At 65.4% G+C, this 26,881-nt stretch overlaps 1 protein-coding gene across 1 annotated transcript in view; it reads left to right on the top strand.

Moving 5' to 3' along the window:
- Positions 1 to 26,881, top strand: part of Ano1 (anoctamin 1) — a 140,351-nt gene that overhangs the window by 107,704 nt on the left and 5,766 nt on the right. The window contains 13 exon segments of the mRNA XM_077797374.1: positions 3,509 to 3,591; positions 4,981 to 4,992; positions 5,516 to 5,587; positions 11,743 to 11,820; positions 12,547 to 12,621; positions 15,110 to 15,311; positions 15,434 to 15,545; positions 15,989 to 16,046; positions 17,554 to 17,654; positions 18,101 to 18,246; positions 20,601 to 20,753; positions 24,675 to 24,727; positions 26,369 to 26,553. Coding sequence (XP_077653500.1) covers positions 3,509 to 3,591; positions 4,981 to 4,992; positions 5,516 to 5,587; positions 11,743 to 11,820; positions 12,547 to 12,621; positions 15,110 to 15,311; positions 15,434 to 15,545; positions 15,989 to 16,046; positions 17,554 to 17,654; positions 18,101 to 18,246; positions 20,601 to 20,753; positions 24,675 to 24,727; positions 26,369 to 26,553 — 1,330 coding nt within the window.

The following is a 26,881-nucleotide window of genomic DNA, read 5'->3' as shown; positions in this document are numbered from 1 at the left end:
GGCCCCCTGGCCCACGCTGGTCTTGACATTCAAAGTCGGGGGGCCAGGTGACCTCCCTTTGGGAATGGGCCCACGGCCTCAGGACCTCAGTGTGTGGGTCTCTGAAATGGAGCACGTTATCCGGCCTCGAGGGGCCGTAGTGGTGGACCTGGGGGGAGGGCACCGCACCCAGTGCTGCTGCCAGGCGGGTGCTGTGTCCCATGTGGTGTCACTGGCACCCCCAGGACCAGGACCCACGGACCCACTGCTGCCCACGCTTGGCACCAGGAGGGCCGGTGGCAGGAGTGTCCCTGCCAGGCATACCCATGATAACTGGACTTACAATCGGGGCTGTGGTCACCACTCCCTGCCCATCCAGCACGGTGCTCTCGGGCTGACCCTGGAGTGTCACAGGACGAGGTTCAGGTCCCACTCAGCCTGGCGTGTGCCCTCTGCACTCAGCGCTGATTTCCCCGGGAGTGGGGCCTGCACCCAGAGCCTGGGCGTGAGGGTAGCCAGTGTCCCCCACGTGCCTGCCCGAAGCCTGACACGTGACCAGGCCACATCAGACACCAGTGCTGAGGCCACAGGCGGGCACGGAAACACGGAGGCTGCACCCAGGAGGAGATGGAGAGGGACAGCCAGCTCCCCGCAGAGCCCTCCTGGGCCAGCGCGGGCCAACAGTCGCCTCTGTCCTGAGACACCGAGGCCTGGCCGGGCACGTGGCCAGAGGGGGGCACAGGAGCAGGGCCTCTGGGTGCAGGGTAGACGGAGGCTGGCCCCACCTTGGTCCCCACGCCAGAGGGCGTGGTGACAGACAGCTGGGGTCTCCTTCCTGGGTGTGCGTGGCCCTGGGGCTGGCAGGTCTTGCCCTGCGTCTTCCCGGCGCAGGGCTCTGGGTGCTCTGGGTGCTCTGCCGTCCTCGTCCCAGGCACGGAGGTGGCTGTCACCCAGTGGGATCACCTCCCGCGGGGAGAACCGAGAGCCCCTCTCCAGCTCTTGGACTGACACCCAGGGTGCCACTGCCGTCACCAGCTGGCACAGGACCCAGAGCCCGCTCCTCCCGGGCCCTCTGCCCCGTGGCCGCTGCCTCCCCCGAGCTCCGCCCCTCTAGCTCCGACAGAGAGACCGTGAGAGACCTGGCGCTTGGGTGCCCGGCCGCCCCCCCTACGTCCCGCTCCAGCCCGACCCTATTGCTGGAGACGACAGGATCGATTCCCCCGCGGCTGAAGAATATGTGTGCGCCACGTCTTCTTCACCCGCTCGCTCGAGGGCCACGGACCCCCTGCTGCGTGGACGGTGCTCGGCCGCAGGGCCAGCAGGAGCCGCCCACCCCGGCTTCCGTTCCCTCGCTGTGTGCCTGGGGGGCGGCTGCAGCACCAGGTCGGCCAGCTTTGGCCTGGGGACCTCGGTGCCGTCCCACTCAGGTTCCCACCTGTTCCCCACATTCTCCCCTTGGGCCATCGTCCCTTTTGGGGCCGGTGGCATGTCCCCGTGGTGTGGTCCCATTTCCCATGTTAGTGGCGCCGAGTGCTCTCTGCATACACCTCTTGACCCGCTCACGTCCCTGGAAACGGCTCTCGGGTCACTTGCCGCCCTGGACGGTGCTGCCTCAGGCGGGCGCTGGTCCCCTGCCGCTTGTCCCTCCCCTGGGTTGGCTCCCCCTGCGCTGTGCAGAAGCTTGTACTTGGATGAGGTCCCACTTGTCCATTTCTCTTGTCACCTGTGCCTTTATGTTCTTGTCCAAAGCCCCTCCCCAAACCGGCCATCCCCCCACCCGCTGCCCTGCTCTGCACCTGCACGTTCCCCGCACTCCCTGGCCTCCACTTCCTGGAGGCTTTGCCCCGGGGACCCCGCTGGGGACCAGAGGAGGTGGGCCAGGTGCCCCTCCCTCCGCTCTGCCTCCTGGGGCATCCTGGGGTGGCCGTGTCCTCCTGGCTCCAAACCCCCGGGAACCTGCCCGCCATCATCCTAGGTTCTTGTGGGCAGCCTGTTTCTGACTCCAACACCGCAAGCTGGCACCCCTACGCTGGCACCCACAGCCTGCCGTCGACGGCCCCCGGTGGCCTCGCCATATCCAGCTTGGCTTCTCGTCCCTCTGTGTCCAGCTCGCGGGATGAAGTCCTGCCCATTTGCAAGGCCTGGAAAGCTCCCCGGCTGCTGGCTGGGCCTGGCTGAGGAGCCATGACCCTTGGGGATGAACTCGTGTAAACCCCGGGGTGCGTTCTCGTCCCGGGAAGAGGGACAACTCCCTGCAGAGTGACCTCCACCCCACGCCATCTCCAGGGCACGTGGCCTCCTGCTGGGAGCCTGTGAATTCGCACTGGAGACCCGGGGTCCCACGTGTCATGTTAGCTCTGTCCTGGTCCCGCCACTTCTCAAGATGAGCCGTCTGGCCCCTCTGAGCCTCCTTCAAATGGGGAAGTAGCGCCCACCAGCTGTGATAGCGAGGCACTCGGGGGGAGCCGTGCCTGGCTCGCAGCGGCGGGAGGATCCTGAGCGCTACTCTGTGTCCAGCCCTGTGCTCGCTCGTCCCTGGGCCTCTGCTGGTCTTCCTTGTGGGGAGCACTTCCTTTGTGGGGAGCACTCCTGGCCAATGATTCAGGCTCCTGTGTCTCCATTGGCAAGCTGTGAGCTCACCCATTCATCAGTGAGCACTGCTGACCGTCCGAGTGTGCCAGGCCCGGGTAGGTGCTCAGGACACACATGCCAGAGGCTCCGCAGAACGTGAGACAGGATTGGAACAGAAGGTGGCAACACAGGAGCAGGACGGGTGCAGTGTGGGGAGGGCTCCGTGTTAGTCTGTTTTCCATACTACAGCGAAATGCTTGAGCCGGTGACTTTAGAAAGCAAAGAGGTTTGTTCTGGCTGAGATTCTGGAGGCCCGAGGTCAAGGGCTGTGCCTGGTAATGTCCTGTTGCTGGCAGCCCCTGTGAGAGGCAGGGGGCACGCTGCGTCTGTCTGTCTGGCCCCTCCCTCTCAGAGAGCTCTCACGGGCTCCAAGATGACCTGTCTGGCCCTAACCACCTCCAGAGGCCTCACCCCCAGACGCCTGTGGAGTGAGCTCCTGCCTCTCGGTACTTCACGGTGGGAACGGAATTCAACCACTGAGGCCCAGGGACACGCAGCCATGTCCCGACCTCGTAGGTCTCGGGAGGAGAGGTTTTTGTTTTTCTTCCTGACCCCGAGGCGGGTTTTTGGTGGCTCCCTGGAGGTGGTGGCATTGGAACTGTGTGGCCCATGAGGAGTGCGCAGCAGGGCGTGGTGGCCACACACTCCCTGCCCTGGCCCGACCCCCAGCTGGAGGCCCCACCGTGAGCGGGGTCCCGGGGAGCAGGGGAGCGGGAGGTGAGGGCAGGGCTCTGGGGCCAGCCGCAGCCTTGACCGGGCGGGCGGGGCTTGACTGCGCGCCGCGGTGTCCCCGTCTGTGGGGGTGACCGGTGGCCTGGCACTCCCAGGGCTGCTGAAGACTAGGACGCTGCCCGTCACGGGGACGAGTGGCCCTGACTCCACTCCCCTCCCTCCGCAGCCGCCACCTTCATGGAGCACTGGAAGCGGAAGCAGATGCGGCTCAATTACCGTTGGGACCTCACGGGCTTCGAGGAGGAGGAGGTCAGTGGCTGGGCGCTGTGCAGCCCCTGCCCCCAGGTGCCCCGGCCACGGCGAGGCTCCTCCCCGACCCCTGCCCCCCCCCCCGGGGCTCCAGACCCCCGCAGTGTCGGGGTAACCGTTTTGCGTGTGCCAGGGTGTCTGACCACGCAGACGCGCCACCCACCAGCGGGTCTAGGGCGCCCGCCCAGGCTCGCCCACTGACCTCTTCCCATCTGGGGGCTGCAGGGTGTGGGGAGGGCACACCTCGCCCGTGGTCCCAGAGGCCCCTAGGCCCTCGGAGCCAGCTCCCTGCCCGCAGCCAGGCGCAGCTCAGCAAGGGGACCCGTCCTGAGACCGCAGAGGGGAGGCAGGGCCGAGCGTCGGCCTGCTCTGAAGGGGGACGGCCAGCGGCCAGCGGCCATGGCGTGCCCAGCAAGCCCGAGTGCCCGGCGAGGGCCTTCCTGCAGCTGGCACAGAGCAGGCGACCCCCTGCAGGTGGAGGGTGGGCCCTGGGGACGTGGCTTCACATCTGGGGCCCAGCGTCCTTGCCTAACAGGCACGAGGAGTGGCCCTCGCTCGATGGGGCGTGGGAGGGCTCAGTGGGTCCATGGACCTGCCTGCTCAGAGCAGGCCCAGCACACAGCAGGAGCCTCCTAAGTGCTCACCCAGCTGCCTGGCCGGCAGCAAGCGGCTGTCCAGGCCGAGCCAGGTCAGAACCTGAGCCTGTCCTCGAGGCAGTCCTTGAGGTCAACCGAGTGTCGACCTGGGTCAGCAGACACGGCATGCCCACCTAGGGGGCGCCTAAAGGGCTCCCTGAATTGAGCGGCCCCGGGTCACAGCTGCCCTGGGCCTTGGGGGAGGCAGCAGCCTCAGGTGGAGGGCCTCCCAAAGTCCGAAGCCCAGGTGTCGGCACACCCAGCAGCAGCTCTGTCCAGCGAATGGCCTCTCTGCCTCCCGGCTGTGCCCAGGGACTGAGTCTGGCACTGACTTGGGAATCTGCAAAAACTTAGAGCTACAAAGTGAACAGCTCACAAGGTCATCCTGAAGCCACCAGGACTTCACAGATCCCAGGTCCCTGTCAACCCCTGTCCCCAACACTCTGTGTCCATTGTGTCCGTTCACCTTCATGGTGATTCTTCAGAGGATTGTCTTCAGCTGGGGCAGGAGGATCGCGAGTTCAAGGCCAGCCTCAGCAACTCAGTGAGGCCCTGAGCAGCTCAGTGAGACCCTGTCTCCAAATAAAATGTAAAAGAGGGCTGGGGTGTGGTCAGGGGTCAAGTGTCCCTGGTTCAACCCCTGGTACCTCTGTGTACATATATAGCACTGTCTCTAGAGGACGCGTCCTGTTCTGAAAACAGCCCGAGTAATTGAGTCTTTCTGTTTTTGTCTCCACTTTCTGGTTCCCTGAAGGAGGCCGTCAAGGTTTGGAATTTCTTGTCATCCTCTGTCCCCCTCTAGCCTGTCTCCCGGGAGAGGGACCTTCCGGCACGCCTGCCCGCCTGTCTTCCGTGTGGCTCTCACTCTTGCACCTGGGCCGGGCTCTCTGCTCCCCCTCGCCTCACCTGTTCTCCATTCCAGTGCCTCGCTGACCTGCCTGGGCCCCCGGGCCGCCTGCTGCCCGCGCTTGCTGGTACTTACTGGTCTCTTCTGGCCCCGCAGCTGCTCCGCACAGTGTCCCGGGGCCAGTTCGTGGCTGGGTGCTCACTGCAGCCTGCCCACAGCCCACCACCCTCCAGGTCCACTGGCCTCCCCGCAGGACGTGGTCCCCACAGGGGAGCCGCCTGGGCCTGCACCCAGGCCCAGACACGGGGGCTTCTAAATCGGACATGTGGCCAGCTGCCCACCGTGAACTGGCCCCAGGGCGCCGGAGTGCACTGCCCACAGCCGCCCTGGGCCACCGCAATTGGCCTGCGCGGACTGCAGCTCCAGCTAGTTCCCTCCACAGGACCATCCCAGAGCCGAGTACGAGGCCAGGGTCTTGGAGAAGTCGCTGAGGAAAGAGTCCAAGAACAAGGAGGTACGTCACGCGCCACCTAGGAGACTGGGCCAGCAGACACCGCGTGCCACCTAGTGTAGACCTGGCCCAGCAGACACCATGTGCCACCTAGTGTAGACCTGGGCCAGCAGACACCGCGTGCCACCTAGTGTAGACCTGGCCCAGCAGACGCCGCGTGCCCACCTAGTGTAGACCTGGCCCAGCAGACACTGCGTGCCACCTAGTGTAGACCTGGCCCAGCAGACACCGCGTGCCACCTAGTGTAGACCTGGCCCAGCAGACGCCGCGTGCCACCTAGTGTAGACCTGGCCCAGCAGACGCCGCGTGCCCACCTAGTGTAGACCTGGCCCAGCAGACACTGCGTGCCACCTAGTGTAGACCTGGCCCAGCAGACACCGCGTGCCACCTAGTGTAGACCTGGCCCAGCAGACGCCGCGTGCCACCTAGTGTAGACCTGGGCCAGCAGACACCACACGTCACCTAGTGTAGACCTGGGTCAGCAGACACCACACGTCACCTAGTGTAGACCTGGCCCAGCAGACGCCGCGTGCCACCTAGTGTAGACCTGGGCCAGCAGACGCCGCGTGCCACCTAGTGTAGACCTGGGCCAGCAGACGCCTCGAGTCACCTAGTGTAGACCTGGGCCAGAAGACACCACACGTCACCTAGTGTAGACCTGGGCCAGCAGACGCCGCACGTCACCTAGTGTAGACCTGGGCCAGCAGACGCCGCACGTCACCTAGTGTAGACCTGGGCCAGCAGACGCCGCACGTCACCTAGTGTAGACCTGGGCCAGCAGACACTGCGAGTCACCTAGTGTAGACCTGGGCCAGCAGACACCACACGTCACCTAGTGTAGACCTAAGCCAGCAGACACTGCGTGTCACCTAGTGTAGACCTGGGTCAGCAGACACCACACGTCACCTAGTGTAGACCTGGGCCAGCAGACACCACACGTCACCTAGTGTAGACCTGGGCCAGCAGACGCCGCACGTCACCTAGTGTAGACCTGGGCCAGCAGACACTGCGAGTCACCTAGTGTAGACCTGGGCCAGCAGACACCACACGTCACCTAGTGTAGACCTGGGCCAGCAGACACTGCGAGTCACCTAGTGTAGACCTGGGCCAGCAGACACCACACGTCACCTAGTGTAGACCTAAGCCAGCAGACACTGCGTGTCACCTAGTGTAGACCTGGGTCAGCAGACACCACACGTCACCTAGTGTAGACCTGGGCCAGCAGACACCACACGTCACCTAGTGTAGACCTAAGCCAGCAGACACTGCGTGTCACCTAGTGTAGACCTGGGCCAGCAGACACCACACGTCACCTAGTGTAGACCTGGGCCAGCAGACACCACACGTCACCTAGTGTAGACCTGGGCCAGCAGACACCACACGTCACCTAGTGTAGACCTGGGTCAGCAGACACCACACGTCACCTAGTGTAGACCTAAGCCAGCAGACACTGCGTGTCACCTAGTGTAGACCTGGGCCAGCAGACACCAAACGTCACCTAGTGTAGACCTGGGTCAGCAGACACCACACGTCACCTAGTGTAGACCTAAGCCAGCAGACACCGCGTGTCACCTAGTGTAGACCTGGGCCAGCAGACACCAAACGTCACCTAGTGTAGACCTGGGCCAGCAGACACCACACGTCACCTAGTGTAGACCTGGGCCAGCAGACGCCACACGTCACCTAGTGTAGACCTGGGCCAGCAGACGCCACACGTCACCTAGTGTAGACCTGGGCCAGCAGACGCCACACGTCACCTAGTGTAGACCTGGGCCAGCAGACGCCACACGTCACCTAGTGTAGACCTGGGCCAGCAGACGCCACACGTCACCTAGTGTAGACCTGGGCCAGCAGACGCCGCGTGCCACCTAGTGTAGACCTGGGCCAGCAGACGCCTCGAGTCACCTAGTGTAGACCTGGGCCAGCAGACACCGCGGGTCACCTAGTGTAGACCTGGGCCAGCAGACACCACACGTCACCTAGTGTAGACCTGGGCCAGCAGACACCACACGTCACCTAGTGTAGACCTGGGTCAGCAGACACCACACATAACCTAGTGTAGACCTAAGCCAGCAGACACCACGTGTCACCTAGTGTAGACCTGGGCCAGCAGACGCCGCGTGCCACCTAGTGTAGACCTGGGCCAGCAGACGCCGCGTGCCACTTAGTGTAGACCTGGGCCAGCAGACGCCTCGAGTCACCTAGTGTAGACCTGGGCCAGCAGACACCACACGTCACCTAGTGTAGACCTAAGCCAGCAGACACCGCGTGTCACCTAGTGTAGACCTGGGCCAGCAGACACCACACGTCACCTAGTGTAGACCTGGGCCAGCAGACACCACACGTCACCTAGTGTAGACCTGGGCCAGCAGACACCACACGTCACCTAGTGTAGACCTGGGCCAGCAGACACCACACGTCACCTAGTGTAGACCTGGGCCAGCAGACACCACACGTCACCTAGTGTAGACCTGGGCCAGCAGACACCACACGTCACCTAGTGTAGACCTGGGCCAGCAGACACCACACGTCACCTAGTGTAGACCTGGGCCAGCAGACACCACACGTCACCTAGTGTAGACCTGGGCCAGCAGACACCACACGTCACCTAGTGTAGACCTGGGTCAGCAGACACCACACGTCACCTAGTGTAGACCTAAGCCAGCAGACGCCGCGTGTCACCTAGTGTAGACCTGGGCCAGCAGACGCCGCGTGCCACCTAGTGTAGACCTGGGCCAGCAGACGCCGCGTGCCACCTAGTGTAGACCTGGCCCAGCAGACGCCTCGAGTCACCTAGTGTAGACCTGGGCCAGCAGACACCGCGAGTCACCTAGTGTAGACCTGGGCCAGCAGACACCACACGTCACCTAGTGTAGACCTGCGCCAGCAGACACCACACGTCACCTAGTGTAGACCTGGGCCAGCAGACACCACACGTCACCTAGTGTAGACCTGGGTCAGCAGACACCACACGTCACCTAGTGTAGACCTAAGCCAGCAGACGCCGCGTGTCACCTAGTGTAGACCTGGGCCAGCAGACGCCGCGTGCCACCTAGTGTAGACCTGGGCCAGCAGACGCTGCGTGCCACCTAGTGTAGACCTGGCCCAGCAGACGCCTCGAGTCACCTAGTGTAGACCTGGGCCAGAAGACACCACACGTCACCTAGTGTAGACCTGGGCCAGCAGACACCGCGTGCCACCTAGTGTAGACCTGGGCCAGCAGACGCCGCGTGCCACCTAGTGTAGACCTGAGTCAGCAGACGCCGCACGTCACCTAGTGTAGACCTGGGCCAGCAGACGCCGCGAGTCACCTAGTGTAGACATGGGCCAGCAGATACCACACGTCACCTAGTGTAGACCTGGGCCAGCAGACGCCGCGAGTCACCTAGTGTAGACCTGGGCCAGAAGACACCACACGTCACCTAGTGTAGACCTGGGCCAGCAGACACCACACGTCACCTAGTGTAGACCTGGGCCAGAAGACACCGCACGTCACCTAGTGTAGACCTGGGCCAGAAGACACCGCACGTCACCTAGTGTAGACCTGGGCCAGCAGACACTGCGAGTCACCTAGTGTAGACCTGGGCCAGCAGATACCACATGTCACCTAGTGTAGACCTGGGCCAGCAGACACCAAATGTCACCTAGTGTAGACCTGGGCCAACAGACGCCACACGTCACCTAGTGTAGACCTGGGCCAGCAGACACCACACGTCACCTAGTGTAGACCTGGGTCAGCAGACACCACATGTCACCTAGTGTAGACCTGGGTCAGCAGACACCACACGTCACCTAGTGTAGACCTAAGCCAGCAGACACTGCGTGTCACCTAGTGTAGACCTGGGCCAGCAGACACCGCGTGCCACCTAGTGTAGACCTGGGCCAGCAGACGCCGCGTGCCACCTAGTGTAGACCTGGGCCAGAAGACGCCACACGTCACCTAGTGTAGACCTGGATCAGCAGACACCACACGTCACCTAGTGTAGACCTGGGCCAGCAGACGCCGCATGTCACCTAGTGTAGACCTGGGCCAGCAGACACCACACGTTACCTAGTGTAGACCTGGGCCAGCAGACACCACCCGTCACCTAGTGTAGACCTGGGCCAGCAGACACCAAATGTCACCTAGTGTAGACCTGGGTCAGCAGACACCACACGTCACCTAGTGTAGACCTGGGCCAGCAGACACTGCGTGTCACCTAGTGTAGACCTGGGTCAGCAGACATCACACGTCACCTAGTTTAGACCTGGGCCAGCAGACGCCACACGTCACCTAGTGTATACCTGGGCCAGCAGACACCGCGTGTCACCTAGTGTAGACCTGGGTCAGCAGACACCAAATGTCACCTAGTGTAGACCTGGGCCAGAAGACGCCACACGTCACCTAGTGTAGACCTGGGCCAGCAGACACCACTCATCACCTAGCAGAGACCTGGGCCAGCAGACACTGCGTGTCACCTCGTGGAGACCTGGGTGCCATGTGTCCATCTAGTGTAGACCTGGGTTAGCAGGTGCCCAGTGACATCAGCAATAGACCAGGGTCAGCTCAGGGGGTGAACGTTTCAGGCTCTGAGCTCTGCCACCCGGGCGGCAGCAGCCACTGATGAGGTGACACCCAGGCTGGCCGTGCTCCAGGAAAATGTCACTCACAACAGTCGGGGCCAGGCGTGGCGCGGGCTGGAGTCTGTCGACCCTGCTGTGGGCCTGACCTGATATGTCCGGGGGGTCACCTCGATGTCAGCAGAAGCTCCGGAGGAGGTGCAGGTGGCTGCGAGGCTGCCACCCTGAGTCACCACTGCCAACCTGCCGCCCCGTGCCGTGTGGCCAGGGAGGAGGAAGCTCTTCAGCCCGGGCCCCACGCACGTGGCGGTCTCCGTTCCCACAGGCATGGGCGCGCGTGGCTCTGCGTGTGCTGCGGCCACACCTCGTCATATCGGCCACCCCGAGGGGCAGCCCAGGGCCCACCAGCGTCCAGCGGCTCAGCTGAGTCGATGACGGGTTCGCCCAGGGCCAGGGCACCAGGGAGCCCGCCTGGCCGCCTGTCGCAGGTGGAGAGGTCCACGACGGCTGTGGAGGGCCAGAGGCAGGCGGTGCTCTTCAAGCTCCAGAGATTACTGTCACACGGCGTTTTCTGCCTCTGGGTCCCCTCAGGACAAACAGCTGCGTTTCCCTGTCCTTGTCACTTCATGGGCACAGAATTTGCGGGCACAGAGCGGCTGGGCTCACTGTCGCGGGGGTCCCTGGGCACCGCGAGGTGGGTCCTCCAGGGGCCACTCAGCGCAGCGCCCGGGGGTGCAGACAGGAAGGAGCCGCCCTGGGGCCTGGGCAGGGCTCGAGGGCACAGATGAGCACACGGCAAGAGCGTCCCCTGAGGCAAGGGTCCGTCCCCAGGTGGCCAGTTGGGCTGCGTGTTCCTGTGCGCAGCCCGGGCGCCAGGGTCTCAGGCCCCGCAGGCCTCCGGGGGCCTTCACGGGGACACTGGCCGCAAGCCTGGTCAGGACGCCTGGGAGTCGGCCCAGAGCCTGGGCACCGCTGTCCGGTGGCGCCCTGTAGAGGGAGCGCAGATGGGAACTTGGTTCCCTCCTAAGGAAGAGGAGTGGCCCTGGCCGCTGGGGTCCAGGGCTCCAGCCAGCCTCAGCCGTGGGTCCCGCAGCCCGGGCGGAAGGCACCTCGGGGCCCACCGAGGTGAGGGCTCACTCTCCAGGCTCTGAGGCCCCCAGGCCTGTCCACGGAGCCCCTCACTCCCTCTGCTCCGTGGCTCCCCACGCCGCCCTGTGGTGCTGGCTCCCCGCCGAGTGGCACTCAACGAGCTGATTGGGGAACATCGCCCCCGTCACTGGCACGTCGCCCTGGCTTCCAGGCGTGGCCTCCTTCACGACCCCAGAGGCTCGCTGGGCACCACCCGGCCGTACACTGGGGTCCGGGGGGTGGCGGTGCCCGGGCCCTGAGGGCTGCCGAGTCCTCGCGAGGCCTTGGCTCCGCCCTGGCCTCCTGGCGGCCTTGCCCTTGAGCGGCCTGTGCCGTCTGTCCTTGCTTGAAACTCCCAGAGTCCAGCGGCCTCTCGGAGGGCCAGCTGCTGCCCGGGGCCGTGGGTCCCCGCCGGGCCGGCCCGCGTCCTGCCCTGCGGCACAGCCTCTCTTTTCCCCACCCGCCCTCAGAAGCGCCGGCATGTTCCGGAGGAATCCACAAACAAATGGAAGCAGAGGGTCAGGACGGCCCTGGCCGGGGTGAAACTGGTACCTTCCTGTTGGGGCCACCCGAGTCTTGGCGTCTGCCAGCAACCCTCCGTGTCTCTGTCCCCTGCCACGGCTGTGTCCACGTCTGCTGCCTCCCCCGCTCCCCGCTGCGTCACTGCATGGCTGTGGGGGTCTCCGTGTGCGGTCACTCGGGCGTGCACTGGCCAGGGCTGCCGAGTGCCCAGGATCCTCTCCCTCACTCGCATGTGGCCGCTCCTGGAAGGAGTGGCCCTGCCGCTGTGTCCATGCCAGTGGCCTGTGTGTCTTCCTGTTCAAACCCCCCTCTGACACAGTGTGTGCCAGTGACCGGCTCCTCCCGGGTTCCGTCCAGCCCATGCCGACCTGGCCCTGTGGCCTCTCGGGCTGTGCTGCTGGGCATTGCCACCAGGGCTGCCAGCAGCCTGCCTTGACTAGCTGCCCAGGGGACAGTTGACCATTGTGACCCAGAGCTCCTCAGATCCTGTAGCCCTTGAGAGGAGCGTCGCTGGGAAGGAGGGTCCCCAAGTGCGGCTGACCCCGGGTCTTCTGGGAGCGTTTTGAAGCCGTGGGTGGACGTGCACAGCTTCGTGGGCACAGGCCCCACGGCGTCCCTGCACCCTGGACTGGCACTCGCCGGTCGCCTCTGCTGAGGTTCTGCTGAGTGTCCCTGTCATCCCGTCTCCCACGTGCACATGTCTGTCCAGCTCTGTGGTCCCCGGCGGATGACCGGGTCATTTCCTGTTGCAGACAGACAAGGTGAAGCTCACCTGGAGAGACCGGTTCCCGGCCTACTTCACCAACCTGGTCTCCATCGTCTTCATGGTAAGTTCCGCAAGGCCAGGGTGGGTCAGCGTCATCTAGGACAAAGTGGCCCGTCCGTGGGGGCAGCAGGCGAGTGGGCAAGCCCACCCTCATCAAGATGGAAAGGCGTCGGGGCCCCACCGAGGCCAGGGGCTCCCATGGCGGGAGGGGCATGAGCCACCTCAGGTGGTGACACTCAGCTGTCACGTGAGGGTGCCCCTTACTCCAGGCCCACCATACAGACCTGGCCTTCACAGCTGTCCTGCGGGACAGACGAGGGGTCTTCAGGAAAACCACCAAAGAAGCGGCTAGACAAAGCCGCAGGACACTGCTCAGGGGCCTCCAGCCGGCCTCGGGGAGCCGAGTCCGAGTTGGTGCCTGGCTGCACGTGGCCTGTGGTGGATGTCCCCCGTGGCTCTGTCCTGTCCAGCCTGGGAGCTCCAGCCAGAGCCTGGTGCAGCCGCCTGCCCCGAGGCCTGGACAGGTCCCCTGGCCTCCACGCCAGGGCCTCTGGGGAGTGTCTCCCGGCTCGTCCCCCAGGCTCATCCCAGCCCACACGACCCTTCTACTGAGGACGTGGAGGCCAGAGGTGGGCCCTCTGCCCTGAGCACGGCCAGCACTGGGAGCCAGCGGGCAGCCTGCCTGGGGGCAGGTTCAGAGGAGAAGACAGGCAGGGGCTTCTAGACCCGGGGAGGAGCCGCCTGCGAGCCACGGAAGGCCTCCGGGCCTCGGTTTCCCCTGAGGCTCCCACGCGAGGCTGACCCTGGAGAGATCCATCCCCAGCCCGGGCCACCCACCCTGTCCTGGAGGAGGGAGCCACTCGGCAGGACGGCTGTGGTGTCCCAGGAGGTTCTGGGTGGAGGGGCTCGGCCTGGCCTTGAGGGTGACTGCTGGAACTGGGGTCAGCAGAGAAAGACGTGGTCCCTGACTGGGAGCCTGGCCGGCCGTCACCCCAGGGGGGCCAGGGCTCTGGAGAGAGGCGGCTCAGGCAGCCCCAGGCTCCGCTGCTCCTGGTGGAGGAGGAGCATGGTTAGCAGAGGGCCAAGGAGACCCCGGGCTTTGCCATTGTTCCTCGGGGCCAGCAGGGTGCTGACGTCCCCGACGCTCACCTGTCCTGCACCTGTTCCCTTCTGCTTACCACACGGCTGCCCCACCTCCAGCATCACCACCACTCTCCCCGCAGGAAGCAAGGGAAGGGCTGGGGGCGGGCAGAAGGTGGCAGCAGAGACATCCCTCTTTGAAGGGCTTCCCCAGAGGACCCTCCGTGACCTCTGCCTGTCCTCTCAGTCAGAGCCCTTTCCTGTGGCCAGTCTGCAGAGAGGCTGAGCCAGGAGCACATGGCAAGGGCGGGAAGCCGGAGCCAGGGCCCAGGAATGTGGGGCAGGGAACGAGCCAGCTCCCCCGCCCGGGCCCAGCGTCCCGGCTAGCCCTGCCACCAGTGAGTCACCCTCCGGCGTCTTCGAGGACACAGCTTGGTCCCTGGCTCTGTCCATCTGGGGACCCATGTGGTCCTGAAGACGGTGGCGAGGACCCTGAATCCTAGAGGCGTGGCCATCCTGGGGCTCCCTGCTGAGTCATGCAGGCCCACGGGCACCGCGGCACACGGGCACCGGGCCAGGGAGGGGCCCTGAGGGGTTCTCCAGGGAAGCCTGGTTCCTGCTGCCCGGGATCGGAACCCAGGCTGCAGGGCGGGCGTGGCCACCATTTAGTCACCAGCAGACGTCTGCAGAAGCAAGTCAAGGCCAAAGTTTAAAATGAGCTTCCCTAGAAACTTCCAGAAGCCATAGCCTCCCCCACGAGCAGGTGTCCCCGACCCTGAGCGTCCCTGGGAGACTGGCCAGTCGGGCCTCCCCAGCGCATCCTGGGAGCCACGCATGACCCCACAGGCACAGGGTCTTCCACATCCGGGACGTGGTGCAGGGGCCTCATCCGGCAGCTGGACCACAAGTGGCCAGCAGGCCCAGCCCTGCGGTGCAGTCCTGGGGCTCAGTGTGGGGTGTCCACAGCGCCACGCAGGGCGGGGCCAGCGTGGGCCCGGGGGAGTGGGGCCTGAGGAAAAGGAACCCAGACAGCCGGTGGTGGGCGGGACAGACGACCAGGGCAGCCGCTCCGCCCCTCTCCCCAGCAGCCAGCAGCCTGCATCTTCTGGAATGTTCTGGCCACAGTGGGCCTGGTGAGCGTCGGCTCGCTCCCACGGAGGACCCAGAGGTGGTCATGGCTGCTGGGAAGGTTGGGGGTCCAGCCAGGCCCACCACCGCTCCTGGGTGCAGTGCCCCGTGGTGGCACCCTGGCCCTGCAGGGACCGTCAGTGCCCGGGTCCCAGGGAGAAGCCCCCCACAGGGAGCCCACCAGACAGCCACTGGGCTGTGGCCACCCAGCACTGTGCTGCACGGGGACAGGGGAGACGAAGGCACAGTGCTGGACTCTCGGGTTGTGGCAGAGTAGCCGGTGGTCAGGACCACGGGAGACCCCGTGGCCCCAGCCCAGTGCGTCCCCGTCCCCTCTGCAGATCGCGGTGACGTTCGCCATCGTCCTAGGCGTCATCATCTACAGAATCTCCACGGCTGCGGCCCTGGCCATGAACTCCTCCCCCTCCGTGCGCTCCAACATCCGGGTCACCGTCACGGCCACTGCGGTCATCATCAACCTGGTGGTCATCATCCTGCTGGACGAGGTCTATGGCTGCATAGCCAGGTGGCTGACCACCATCGGTGAGGCCCACACCCGGGTTGTGCCTGCAGCGTGGCCGGGGCCAACCTGTCTGGAGCAGGGCTGAGCGCTGGCCCGGTGGTGCCTGTGGCCAGGTCAGCACGGCACTGTCCGTCTCTCCCAGAGGTCCCCAAGACGGAGAAGAGCTTCGAGGAGAGGCTGACCTTCAAGGCTTTCCTGCTCAAGTTCGTCAACTCCTACACGCCCATCTTCTACGTGGCCTTCTTCAAGGGCCGGTAGGGACCTCCACCTGCGGGTGGGAGGCCGCTGGGGCCAGCACATCGGGCAGTGTGGCCCCCGTGGCCACACATTCAGGAAAGGGCCACCTCTAGCTGGGCAGCAGAGCAGCGGGGACCCAGGCAGGGAGGTCCTCCAGCAGTGGGGACCCAGGCAGCGGGACCCCAGGCAGGGAGGTCCTCCAGGCAGCAGGGACCCAGGCAGCGGGACCCCAGGCAGCGGGGACCCCAGGCAGCGGGGACCCAGGCAACGGGGACCCCAGGCAGTGGGACCCCAGGCAGCGGGGACCCAGGCAGTGGGGACCCCAGGCAGTGGGGACCCCAGGCAGCGGGGACCCCGGCAGCAGGCTCTGGCCTGGCTGGGGAGCGCAGCGCAGCGCGGTCACCCCTGGGGCCCTCCCCAGCAGGAGGCCCCGCTCTCTGAGCGCTCCCTGTTGCCCCAGGTTCGTGGGACGCCCGGGCGACTACGTGTACATCTTCCGCTCCTTCCGAATGGAAGAGGTGAGTGGGACTGTCCCAGCGCCCTCGCGGTGCCACCCCTGTGTGGGCTGGGGGACCAGGTGACGCGGGTCTGTCCAGCGGTGGGGACGGTCCCTTTCCACCTGGCTGGTGGCTTTGATCTTGGGTAGCGTGTCGGCACCAAGTGACCCTAAAAGGAGAAACTCAGCGCTAAAGAGCGCGAACCCCGTCGGGGTTCCCGTTGGCCGCGGGCTCTTTGGCTCTTTGGTGAAGCTCTGGACGTTTCTGTCTCTGGCTAAAATGAGGAGAAACAGGCCTTGGCTCGTGTTCCCACCTTTACCCCAGACGCAGTGCCGGCCACCGGCTCTGGCGCCAGCCACCGCTGAGTCATGGCCTATGGACTTGCTCCACTGTGTCCCCAGCCAGCGGCTCCGTTGGGCCCAGCCGGGCTGTCAGGGGTCAGATCTCAGGGTAACTGGCCCACGTTCCCAGCTACAGAAGAAAGCAGCTCGGCGAGAAAACAAGGGAGCGGGGCTTCCCGATAGAGACGCTGGGAAGCAGGGTGTGAGTGGGTGGACGTCAGGTGCAGGCTGATCTGGCTGTCTGGGTGCAGCCTGGAGGTCCTGCAGCCCGGGTGCAAGCCTGGACACCCGGGGCGGCCTAGCAGTCATGGGTATTTGCAAACAGTCTGTACGAGCCGTGCACCTTGGGCCTGGTGTTTTCTCTGTGTCCGTGGTACTTTATCAAGGGCCACGTGAGAGAAGTGGGGAGACGTGTTCCTACAGGAGAACCAAGTACAGGATGTGCTTCACAGAATTCAAGGTCATCCAGGACACGTTTTTTGCTAATTAGATAAAAAGTTTTGCCCCAGGAGCCTGCAGAGGCATGGCCACTGAGGGGAGTGGCACTGGGCCTCAGCAGGTGACTGGCCGCCTGACCGGGTGGCTTTCCAGCCACCTGGGCCCAGCCTGTGCTGCTGCATGGCCTGTGGAGAGCTGGTGTCGGGGACTGGGCAGTGGCCCTGGGGGACGGAGGACCCTGGGTCCCAGCCCCCCAGGCCTTGGCAACGTGAGCCCCTGTCCAGCCTTCTCCCGGCCCCACGGCCTGCCTAGAGGGCAGGCCCAGCAGAGTGCCCCAGACGTGGCGGCCTGAGACACGGAGCTGTGCTGCCCGCTGTTCTGGAGGCCAAAGTCCCCGAGCAAGGCCTGGACAGGCCGCGCTCCCTCTGAAGCGCGGGGAGGACCTGCCGTCCTCCCTCCAGCATCTGGGCTGCAGGAAGCCTGGGTGGTCTCTGCGCCACGCCCCAGGGTGCGCCTCCCTCCCCTGGTTCTCCTCCCGGGGGACGCCGGTCACGGGATGGGGCCCAGCCCGCCCCAGGACGGCCTTGTCTTCGTCTGACCCTTTTCCACTGGGGGGGGACCTGCTCAGTCTCGCGGCACCGGGAGGCGCACGTGCCCCTGTGGAGGGCTGGGGTCCACCGTGGTGCGGAGCGCCTCCCTCCCTGCGGGGCGGCCTGCTGCGTCCAGGGCTGACCGGGCCTGTCCTGCAGTGTGCCCCGGGAGGCTGCCTCATGGAGCTGTGCATCCAGCTCAGCATCATCATGCTGGGGAAGCAGCTCATCCAGAACAACCTCTTCGAGATCGGCATCCCGTGAGTCCTCTCGTGGTGCCCAGACGACCGCACTGGGGCCGGGACGGGGGCACCAGAGCAGGAGGGTGGCCAGGGAGAGGGAGGAGGACAGGTGACCCTGCAGACTGTCCCCAAAACCTCAGTGCTGGCTCACCAGGTGTCCCAGGACTGCCCAAAGGCAGCCAGCCCTCTGGAGGGGCACCTTGGGCTTCTCTCCCCCACCAGTGTCCACGTGGGCACCGCCAAACTCTGCCTTGCCCATGTCCCTGCACCTGCTGGGCCCTCCCCTGGCCTTCGGTGGCCCTTGGCTCTCCTGCCCCTCGGCTCCCCATGAGGCCACCCAGCCGTGTGTCCCAGGGGTGGGTGCAGAGCAGTGAGGTCCAGGCTTAGAGCAGAGAGCCGGCCAGAGCCCGGGGCCAGAGCCCGGGGCCACCCGCCGCCCGCCGCCCACCGCCCCGTCTCCCCAGGAAGATGAAGAAGTTCATCCGCTACCTGAAGCTGAGGCGGCAGAGCACGGCGGCCCCCGAGGAGCTCGTGAAGAGGCGGCAGCGCTACGAGGTGGACTACAACCTGGAGCCCTTCGCGGGCCTCACCCCCGAGTACATGGAGATGAGTGAGTGGGGGCTGGGGGTGGCCCCGCTGTCCCCTCCCCGGCACCTCGTCCTCTGGCAGGGGCCCCGTCTTCTGAAGGCCGGGCCAGGCGGCTGCAGTGCCCAGGCGAGGTCCCGTGGGCACAGCCTCACGCAGAGGCCGGGCGGCGGTTCCTTGTCCCCGCCAGGCAGACACCCGGGCGGAGCCCAGTCAGCCCAGTCATGTCCCTCGCAGGATGAGAGAGGTGGCAGTTCACTCTCTGGGGGCTCAAAGGAGAGATGGGAAGAGGCCAGATGTGGCCTGCGTGGCCCCTGGAGCCTCCTGGCCCCACATCCTCCCTCTCCCTCTGCCTCCCTTCACTCTGGCCACACTGGCCTCCTTGTTCCCCAAACACCTAGCCAAGCCTGCCACGGGGCCCTGGCACCCGCTGTACCCTGGCTGGAGAGCCTCAGCCTGATGTCCTGGCCCTTCCTCGGAGACTGTGCCCAGAATGTTCCCCAGAGGGATCCTCCCTGACCATGGTCAAAGGGGCAGCACCCACCCACCAGCACAGGCAGGCCCCCCCACACTGCTGCAGATCCCCAGCAGATGACTGAGTCCCTCCTCCCTCCTGCTCTGTCTGCCTCCCGTGGAACGAAAGCCCCCTGAGGGCAGGACCCTCTCTTTACTGCTCATCACTCCTAGCCCGGCCCTGGGACAGGCTCCAGTATACAGCAGGGGCTCAATGTATGGTTTCCGAATGAACCGATGAGTACAGGCAGTCTGGAAGACTCACGTAGGGAGTCCCGAGGGCAGTGCCTGAGGCCGGAGGTGGCCGGTTCCCAGGCCGTGGGTGCCGGCCGTGGGGCTGCCCGGGACCCCGCCATGTGCACCGTGCCCAGGGAGCGTGGCAGAGTGGGGACGAGCCCCGGGTGCACGGGGACTGTCCCACGGCCTCAGCTGGGAGGCTGCAGGGAACCTGGGCTGTTCCTCCACCCCAGTGCCTCCTCTGTGCTCCTCCTGCTGGCCCCGAGGCTCCCCAGGCCACCAGCTGCCCCGTGGCTGCACAGAAGGCGCCTGGCCCCGACTCTGGAGGCGGGTCTGGGGGCTGCTGCGAGGCCCTCTCCCTTCTGCTGGAGGGAGATAAGCCGCCGGGCTGCTCCTTCCCCAGCGGCTGGGCCCTCGTGGGCCTCTGTGGGCCTTGGCCAGCAGATCTGGGCGCAAGGCCACCCTGCCTACAGGGTCAGGCCTGGGCTTCTGCGGGGACCTGGGCCACCAGAGGACGAGAAGCGCAGCCTGGGACAGGCCGAGATCCGGGGCACGTTGCCTTTCCCTGGCGGCTGGGGGCCTGGGCACCCAGGGTGGCCTCCCACACCCAACCAGACCACCTCAGACCACTGCTGTGCCCCTTCCTTCTCCGCATCCCCTCAGCCACCACCCGGTCCTCGAGGGGAGACTAGGCTGGGCCCCGGGGCAGACAGAGGCCTCAGCGCCCCTTCACCCCTCCTCTTCCCATTAATGCCGAGGAGGCCGTGTTGTCAGGAGTGACCACAGCCCCGGCCCACGCGCAAGGCCCACATGCAAGGCCCACGTGCATGGTCCACGTGCATGGCCCAGGTTACGCAGCTTATCTGGTGCCCATCACCTCCTGGGCAGGGGCGACCCATACAGCCCACCCCTGAGCGTGAGCTGAGGTCACCAGGACTGCCCAGGGACCGGGGCTCCCAGGTATCCCCTGCCCCGCCCACCCAGTGCTCACAATGCCCGCCCTCGGCCGGCCGGGCACACGGTGACACCTGCGGGCTTCCTTGTTTACCGCCTGGCACAGAGAGCCTTAGGCCAGGTCCTGCCGGGCAGTGCCCGACCTCTCCCTACTGGGTCCCCTGCAGCAGCCCTCCCGGGCCTTCCCCGGGAGCTCAGCCCCATCGGCTCCTGTACCAAGGCCACGGGAGCCCCAGAGCCAGCGCCCAGCGGGCGACCAGCACCGAGGCCGGAGGCGGAGGCGGAGGCGGAGGCTGGCAGGGAGAAGGGGGCCGCCCTGCACCTGAGGCCCGGGCAGGGGTCACTTGGGCTCTGAGGACAGCAGTGGGGGCAGCCTCCCGACGCAGGGAGCCACTGCTGCGTCCTCCCCAGCTCAGGCACAGTGGACCTGCGGGGCTTTGTCCCGTGAGTGACCAGTGCTCACCTCCTGCCATCATCCAGTGTCCAGCATGGAGGTCAGAGCAGCAGGTGGACCTCAGTCCCCTCTGGTCCAGGGGTCCCTGGGGTCTGTGGTTCTGTCACAAGACCCCTCCAGGCAGCTGCAGTGGCCGGGGCAGGAGGTTCCTGGGAGTAATGGACTGGCACAGTGGGTCCGGCCACCCCGCTCCGCGTGCTGATGGCCCTGGCCCTCTCCAGTCATCCAGTTCGGCTTTGTCACCCTGTTTGTGGCATCCTTCCCGCTGGCCCCGCTGTTTGCCCTGCTGAACAACATCATTGAGATCCGGCTGGACGCCAAGAAGTTCATCACTGAGCTCCGGAGACCAGTGGCCGTCAGAGCCAAGGACATAGGTGAGCGGCTGCGGGACGGGCTGGGTCCTGGGGTGGCCGTCAGAGCCAAGGACATAGGTGAGCGGCTGCGGGACAGGAGGGCGGGGGTCCTGGGGTGGCCGTCAGAGCCAAGGACATAGGTGAGCGGCTGCGGGACAGGAGGGCGGGGGTCCTGGGGTGGCCGTCAGAGCCAAGGACATAGGTGAGCGGCTGCGGGACAGGAGGGCTGGGTCCTGGGGTGGCCGTCAGAGCCAAGGACATAGGTGAGCGGCTGCGGGACGGGCTGGGTCCTGGGGTGGCCGTCAGAGCCAAGGACATAGGTGAGCGGCTGCAGGACGGGCTGGGTCCTGGGGAGGGCGGTGGCCGTCAGAGCCAAGGACATAGGTGAGGGGCTGCGGGACAGGAGGGCGGGGGTCCTGGGGAGGGTGGTGGCCCGGGAGCTGGAGGCTCCTCACGGCCCCATCCTCCACCGTCTCCTAAGATGCTTGGCCTCCCGGGCACTGGGGAAGTGTGGGCGCCTCCAACCCACTGTCACCCACCCAGGAACCATGCCCGTCCCTGCATGACCCTCCACATAGGTCAAGGTCAAGTTCGCGGCTGGGGAGGCACGTGTCAGGTCCCCACAAAGAATGGCCTCGTGGGCCGGGTCAGGGGTGGTGAGTGCCCATCCCCAGAGAGACGGGATGTCAGAGGAGGCAGGGACAGGTCAGGGGAGCCAGTCCTCGGGCTGCAGACCCCAGGCCCCCAGCCGCACCGCCACTCACCTGACCCTGCAGTGAGACGGGTCCTCCCCTGAGCACACAGGTGCCCAAATCGTCTCACCTTTGACAAACTCACAGAGAAGAGCGTCGCTGAGTCTTGAGACAAGCAGGATGGAGTTCCTCGGGGGATGCTATTTCTAATGTTGCCAAAATAAAGCTGGCACCGCGGTGACAGCCTGTGGGCGGGCGCTTGTCACCCACACGCCCTTGTAGAACCACGGAGGGGCCCCTCCAGCCCTGGACGTCAGGCTCGTTCTCCATGGAGGACCCTCAGGTCGCGCTCTGCTCGGGGTTCTGTCCTGCAGTGGGTGGACAGCCCCTTGGTCCACACTTTGGCCTCTGGTGACATGGCCACCCTCTGGTGTGGCCAACCCCCACCAGTGGTGACCTGATCTGTGGGTCCCCACCTCCCGACTCCAGGATAACGTGGTCACTGCATCTCAGAAGGAACCGGCCACATGTTCAGTTCCCACACCCTCAGCTCGGCCATTGCTCCCGGGTCACCAGCAGCCCCCGTTAGTGCTGTGGGGTCTGTGCGAGACTTGGACCCCTGTCGGGCGGGAGATCAGCCAGGGGCACCCCTCGGAGCCCGGACACTGCGGCGTCCTCGTGCCACCTCGTCTGGATGGCGGGGACTCGGCAGACCGCCCCTCATTTTGACCACCCGAGACTGTGTCTACCTCAAGCCCTGTCAAAGGCCAGAAAGCGAACGTCCTAAACTTTGTGGTCCAAAAAGGCGATGGACGCCTCAAGTCTTGGAGCCACCGTTCCCCACGACGTCCCTTCCCGGGGCCCATGGGAAACAGGCTGGACTTGGCCACAGGTGGCGCCCGTCAGGAGCGCAGTAGGCTTGTCCCCAGGGCTCCTCAGCACCCCACCCTGAAGACCAAGAGCACTGTGTCCCAGGTGCACCGTGGGGTCCTCCCGGGAACCTCGGGAGGAAGCCTGAGCAGATCCTGCCTGTCCCCACCCGGGGACACGAGACCCAGGGGATGACAGAGCTTCGCCAGAGAACTGGAGCCACAGCTGGCCTTGTGACCGACCGTCACACCAGAGGCCCAGAGAGGAGCCCTGGGTGCACCCTGGCCGTCCTGGGGACTCTGCAGCTCTGTCCCCCGTGAGGAACGCCCTTCCGGGCCACACTCCTCCCAGCAGCGCCCTCCCGCTGCCCGGGGCCCTGCTTTCCTTTTTCCCAGGGCTCCCCGGCCCACGGTGTGGGGTCCACACAGGGCACCCCCTGGCCAGGGCTGCAGACCTACCTCCAGGAGGCCGGGGGCTCCTCGCTGGCCCGCCCCACCCGGCCCTCCTGCCCACCGCTTCCTGTTGTCATGTATTTGGGCCTGTTGGGTGACCACCTGGGCTGACCACAGGCTGACCCTGGGTTGCCCAGGGACACCCTGAGCTCCGAGCCACCTCCCGGGGAGCCGAGCCCAGGGGTATCCCCCCCAGCACCCACCTGAGGTCTCAACAAGGGCCCGGACTCAGAGCCCAGAGGCCTGTGTTCTTCCTGGACCCAGAGCTACAAGCCCGTTTACGTGTCTCTTGAAACTTGGGAGCCCTAAGTGTTGTATCCCCAGCCTGAGGGGATCTGGTTGGGAGTGAATGCTCTTAAAGGGCTGAAGGGATGCGGCGGGTTCCCCAGGTGCAGAGAACAGAGCTGCGGCGCTCATCCCGGCCTGCAGAGGGCGCCACCCTGGGCCACAAGCTGTTGTCATGGAGACCTGTGGTCATGGAGACAGTGGTGCCCGCCACCTGGACCAGGGCTGAGGATCTTTCAGAAGCAGCAAGTCTGCATTTTTAAGTCATGGGCGAGGCTGATGGAGTGGGCATGCAGCTGGACGGTCCCACCAGCCCCTGCGCTGTCCGTTGGAAAGGGCTTTCTACGCTCAGGCCACTCGGCAAATGCTGACCTGATGGCGCTGACCTGTGGACTGGACGCGGGGTGAAGTCCAGGAGACGCGGGGTGCACTGTCCACAGCCTACCTGGGCCCCTTAGCGGCGGGTGCTGCTGTGTTCCCGCCCGTGACCAAGCGTGGTGACATCACGAGCAGGGCCCAGCCCCCGTGCCGTCCGGCTCACTGCCCCGTGGCCTCCTGCAGGGTGGGTAGCCTAGTGCCACCCCACAGGGCCCATGGCTGCTCCCCCTGTGCCATCAGGAAGCTAAACCGAGGGCCGCCCGCCAGGGGAAGCAGACGAGCCTTGGCGGGCGTCGCGTCTCCAGTGGGCTGTGGCCCAGCCTGAGGGCTGGAGGGGGCGGCAGGGAGTGGGACACTCTGTACCCAGACTGCTGGCCACGTGTGGGCCTGGAGCACCCTGCCCATCACAGAGAGGACCAGGATGGCCCAGCCACTGGCCAGGCTGGGAGGGAGCCCTCTCGGCCCCTCACACGGTGACCTGAGCCCATGGGACATGAGAACCGTGACACTGAACTGTCTCTGCAGACCACCAGGGTGTACCCCAAAAACAGGAGCTGGGGCTGCCGAGCACGCGGCCCCCTGCAGCCTACGCCTGTCAAAGCCGCCTCCCACCTTCTTGTCCACTGGACAGTAACTGCCGGCATGGCCCGCCCAGCCTGTCCGAGAGGGCTGCTCAGAGGTGTCCAGCGCTGGCCCGGGACACGGACCTGGCCTGCTGGGGTGGAGTCGGAGAGCACCCTGGGTGGAGGCGCAGTGCCGGGCCCTGAGCGGGGGCCCTTCCTGGCTCATCTCCATGGGAGGCAGAGAACAGGGTGTCCCCCGCCCTGTTCTGTGGTCCTGTGGTCCATCTGGGACCTGGGGTGACAGAAGCAAGATGGTGTCCAGACGGGGACAGCTCATGCTGCAATGCTGCAGGGTCCTTGGCTATGATCCTCACCCCAAAGCCACTTCGGGCCTGTCCCTGACACCTGCACTGCCCGCGAGCCACAGATCCCAGCCCTGTTGGGTCCTGGCCTCGGGGTTGGCTGGGTGTGGCCCTGGCCCCGAGGGGCCCTGTGACAAGCACGTCTCTCAGAGGCCTCAGTGGCTCAGGGACAGTGGATGGCACCGGCACAGCATGGCCGGCCGTCCCTGGGCTCCCCGGCCTCCCAGACGGTGCCATTGCCACACGCGTCCCTCTGGGTGCCTTGGGGAGCCGGCGCCTGCGTGGCCGCCTGGGCGCTGCCTGTGGGGAGGGGTCTTGAGAGCCGGTTCCTCTTCCCCAGGCATCTGGTACAACATCCTCAGAGGCGTCGGGAAGCTGGCCGTCATCATCAACGTAAGTGACGCTGGGGACCTTGCACACCCAAGTCCTGCCCAGCCGCGGCAGGCCCTGCCCCCCCGAGGCTGAGCTGGGCCCCCACCCCCGGCTGCAGCCCTCGGCTCCTGGGACAGGGTAGCCTCTCTGGAGATGTCCCTGGATCTGGGGCTGGGGACTGTTTCCTGCAAACTTGCAGGGAGGTCCCCCCCCGGCCCACCCTGCCCACCCTGCGCCCCGCACAGACCCGCCCCAGGGTCCTGAGAACAAAGGACCAAGAGGCAGCAGGGAGGCTCAGTGACTGAGACCCAAGATGGAGAGCCAGCAACCTCGCTGCTGCTTTGTGGGGCTGATCACACACGCGCGCACGTACGCACACACACTCACGCGCACACACACGCACACTCATGCACGCACATTCACACACGCATGCACGCACACAGTCACACACGCACATGTGCGCACACCTGCGCACACACACGCTCATGCCCGCTCTTTAAAGAAGGCTGGGGGCAGCTGAGACTGGTGAGGGGAGAAGCCCCTGGGCGTCTCCCCAGCTGTGGACGTTGGTGCCCCTGGGCCTCCTCCTGGCGTGGTGGACCCTCCCTTCCCGGCACACGGTGTGCCCTCCTGGCTTCTCCCACAGAGCCGGCCTGTGGGTGCCGAGTGGCACCACCTGGGTCCCCGCAGTCCTCCCTTTGGCCTCCCGGGAGGTCGGCCGGACCCTGCCTGGGGATTCCCGTGCCCCAGGTCTAGCTCTGTCCCGCTGGCCAGCACCCGTCTCAAAACCCGAGACTGAATCCCGGGCACATGACCCAGGCAGCCACTGAGTGTCCACAGCAGAGGCGCCCAGGGCCCTCGTCCTGCACCCTGCAGCCAGTCTGCCCAGCAGCTGACACCTTGTGAGGGGGAGGGTGCTCCAGGAGCAGGGCCTAGGCCTCCATCCCCACCGGGCGGAGGCACTCTAGCCTCAGAGCCCGGCCTCCCTCCTGCCAGCCGGCTGCTCCCCAGATGGCGGCTTCGAGCCTTTGTTGAGGGGAGGTGAGCACAGGGCACACCGGTGGCTGTCTGTCCCACCTTGGCGAGTGAGCGCAGGGCCCGAGCTTAGGGCTCACCTTGATGGGGCTGGGACCCTGAGGTGCAGCCCGTGTGCTGGAGGGGGTGCTGTGAGCAGGTGAGGACACTGGACAAGTGTTAGCATCTACACTCAGTGGGCTACTAGAAATTTCCAGACCTCTGTTCTCTTTCCCATGCCCACCCACCAGTGCCCACACAGCCCCTGGAGGTGGGGACTATTAGGGCCTATCTGTCTTATAGGAAATACAGCGAGGGCACAGAGAGGGCAAGTGACTTCCCCAGAGCTACACAGCCTATCAGAGGCTGCTGGGCTTCGGGTCCTGCTCTTGGATTACCACGAGAGCAGGCCGTGACGGACTGAGCTGGGCAGAGTGGCACCCAGGAGGCGGGGGGCTGTGCTCAGGGGGTGTCCTCTTTAATAGGAACACAAGAGAGGCACGGAGAGGTTGGGGGATTTGCCACACAGTGGAAGGCAGGCAGCGTGCCCTTCCCTGTGCCCTCCTGCTGCGCCCAGGAGGCTGGCAGGGAGCCGACAGGGCACACCGACCCTCCTGGGGCCCTGCTCACCCGCTGTTCCCGGGCCAGGCCTTCGTGATCTCCTTCACGTCCGACTTCATCCCGCGCCTGGTGTACCTCTACATGTACAGCCAGAACGGGACCATGCATGGCTTCGTCAACCACACGCTCTCCTTCTTCAACGTCAGCGACTTCCAGAACGGCACAGCCCCCAGCGACCCCCTGGACCTGGGCTACGAGGTGCAGATATGCAGGTACCACTCCCAGCGGCTCTCTTTGAAGAGCCAGTTCAGGGGGTTTCTGGGAAACCCAGGTTTGAACCAGGACTCTTTCAGAAGCAAGTCACAGAACCACTCAAACTTGTTTAAAAACACATGCCTGGGGGACATTGGAAGGGGGCAATACACTAGTTAGCTATAATTAAGAGGTCCGTGATAGCTTCAGGTGTGGCTGGATCCAGGAGCTACAGTCTGCCATTAGGCCCCACACTGGCACAGCCTGCTGGATTTGCTTCCTCTGTGTCAGGGTCAGTTTCTGGCAGGCAGACACCCTCCACCAGCAGCTTCTGCCTTACATCTGTCT

This window comes from Urocitellus parryii, chromosome 4, assembly GCF_045843805.1.
Source record: "Urocitellus parryii isolate mUroPar1 chromosome 4, mUroPar1.hap1, whole genome shotgun sequence".
Classification (NCBI taxonomy): Eukaryota; Metazoa; Chordata; class Mammalia; order Rodentia; family Sciuridae; genus Urocitellus; species Urocitellus parryii.
This window is presented reverse-complemented; position numbering and strand designations above follow the sequence as displayed.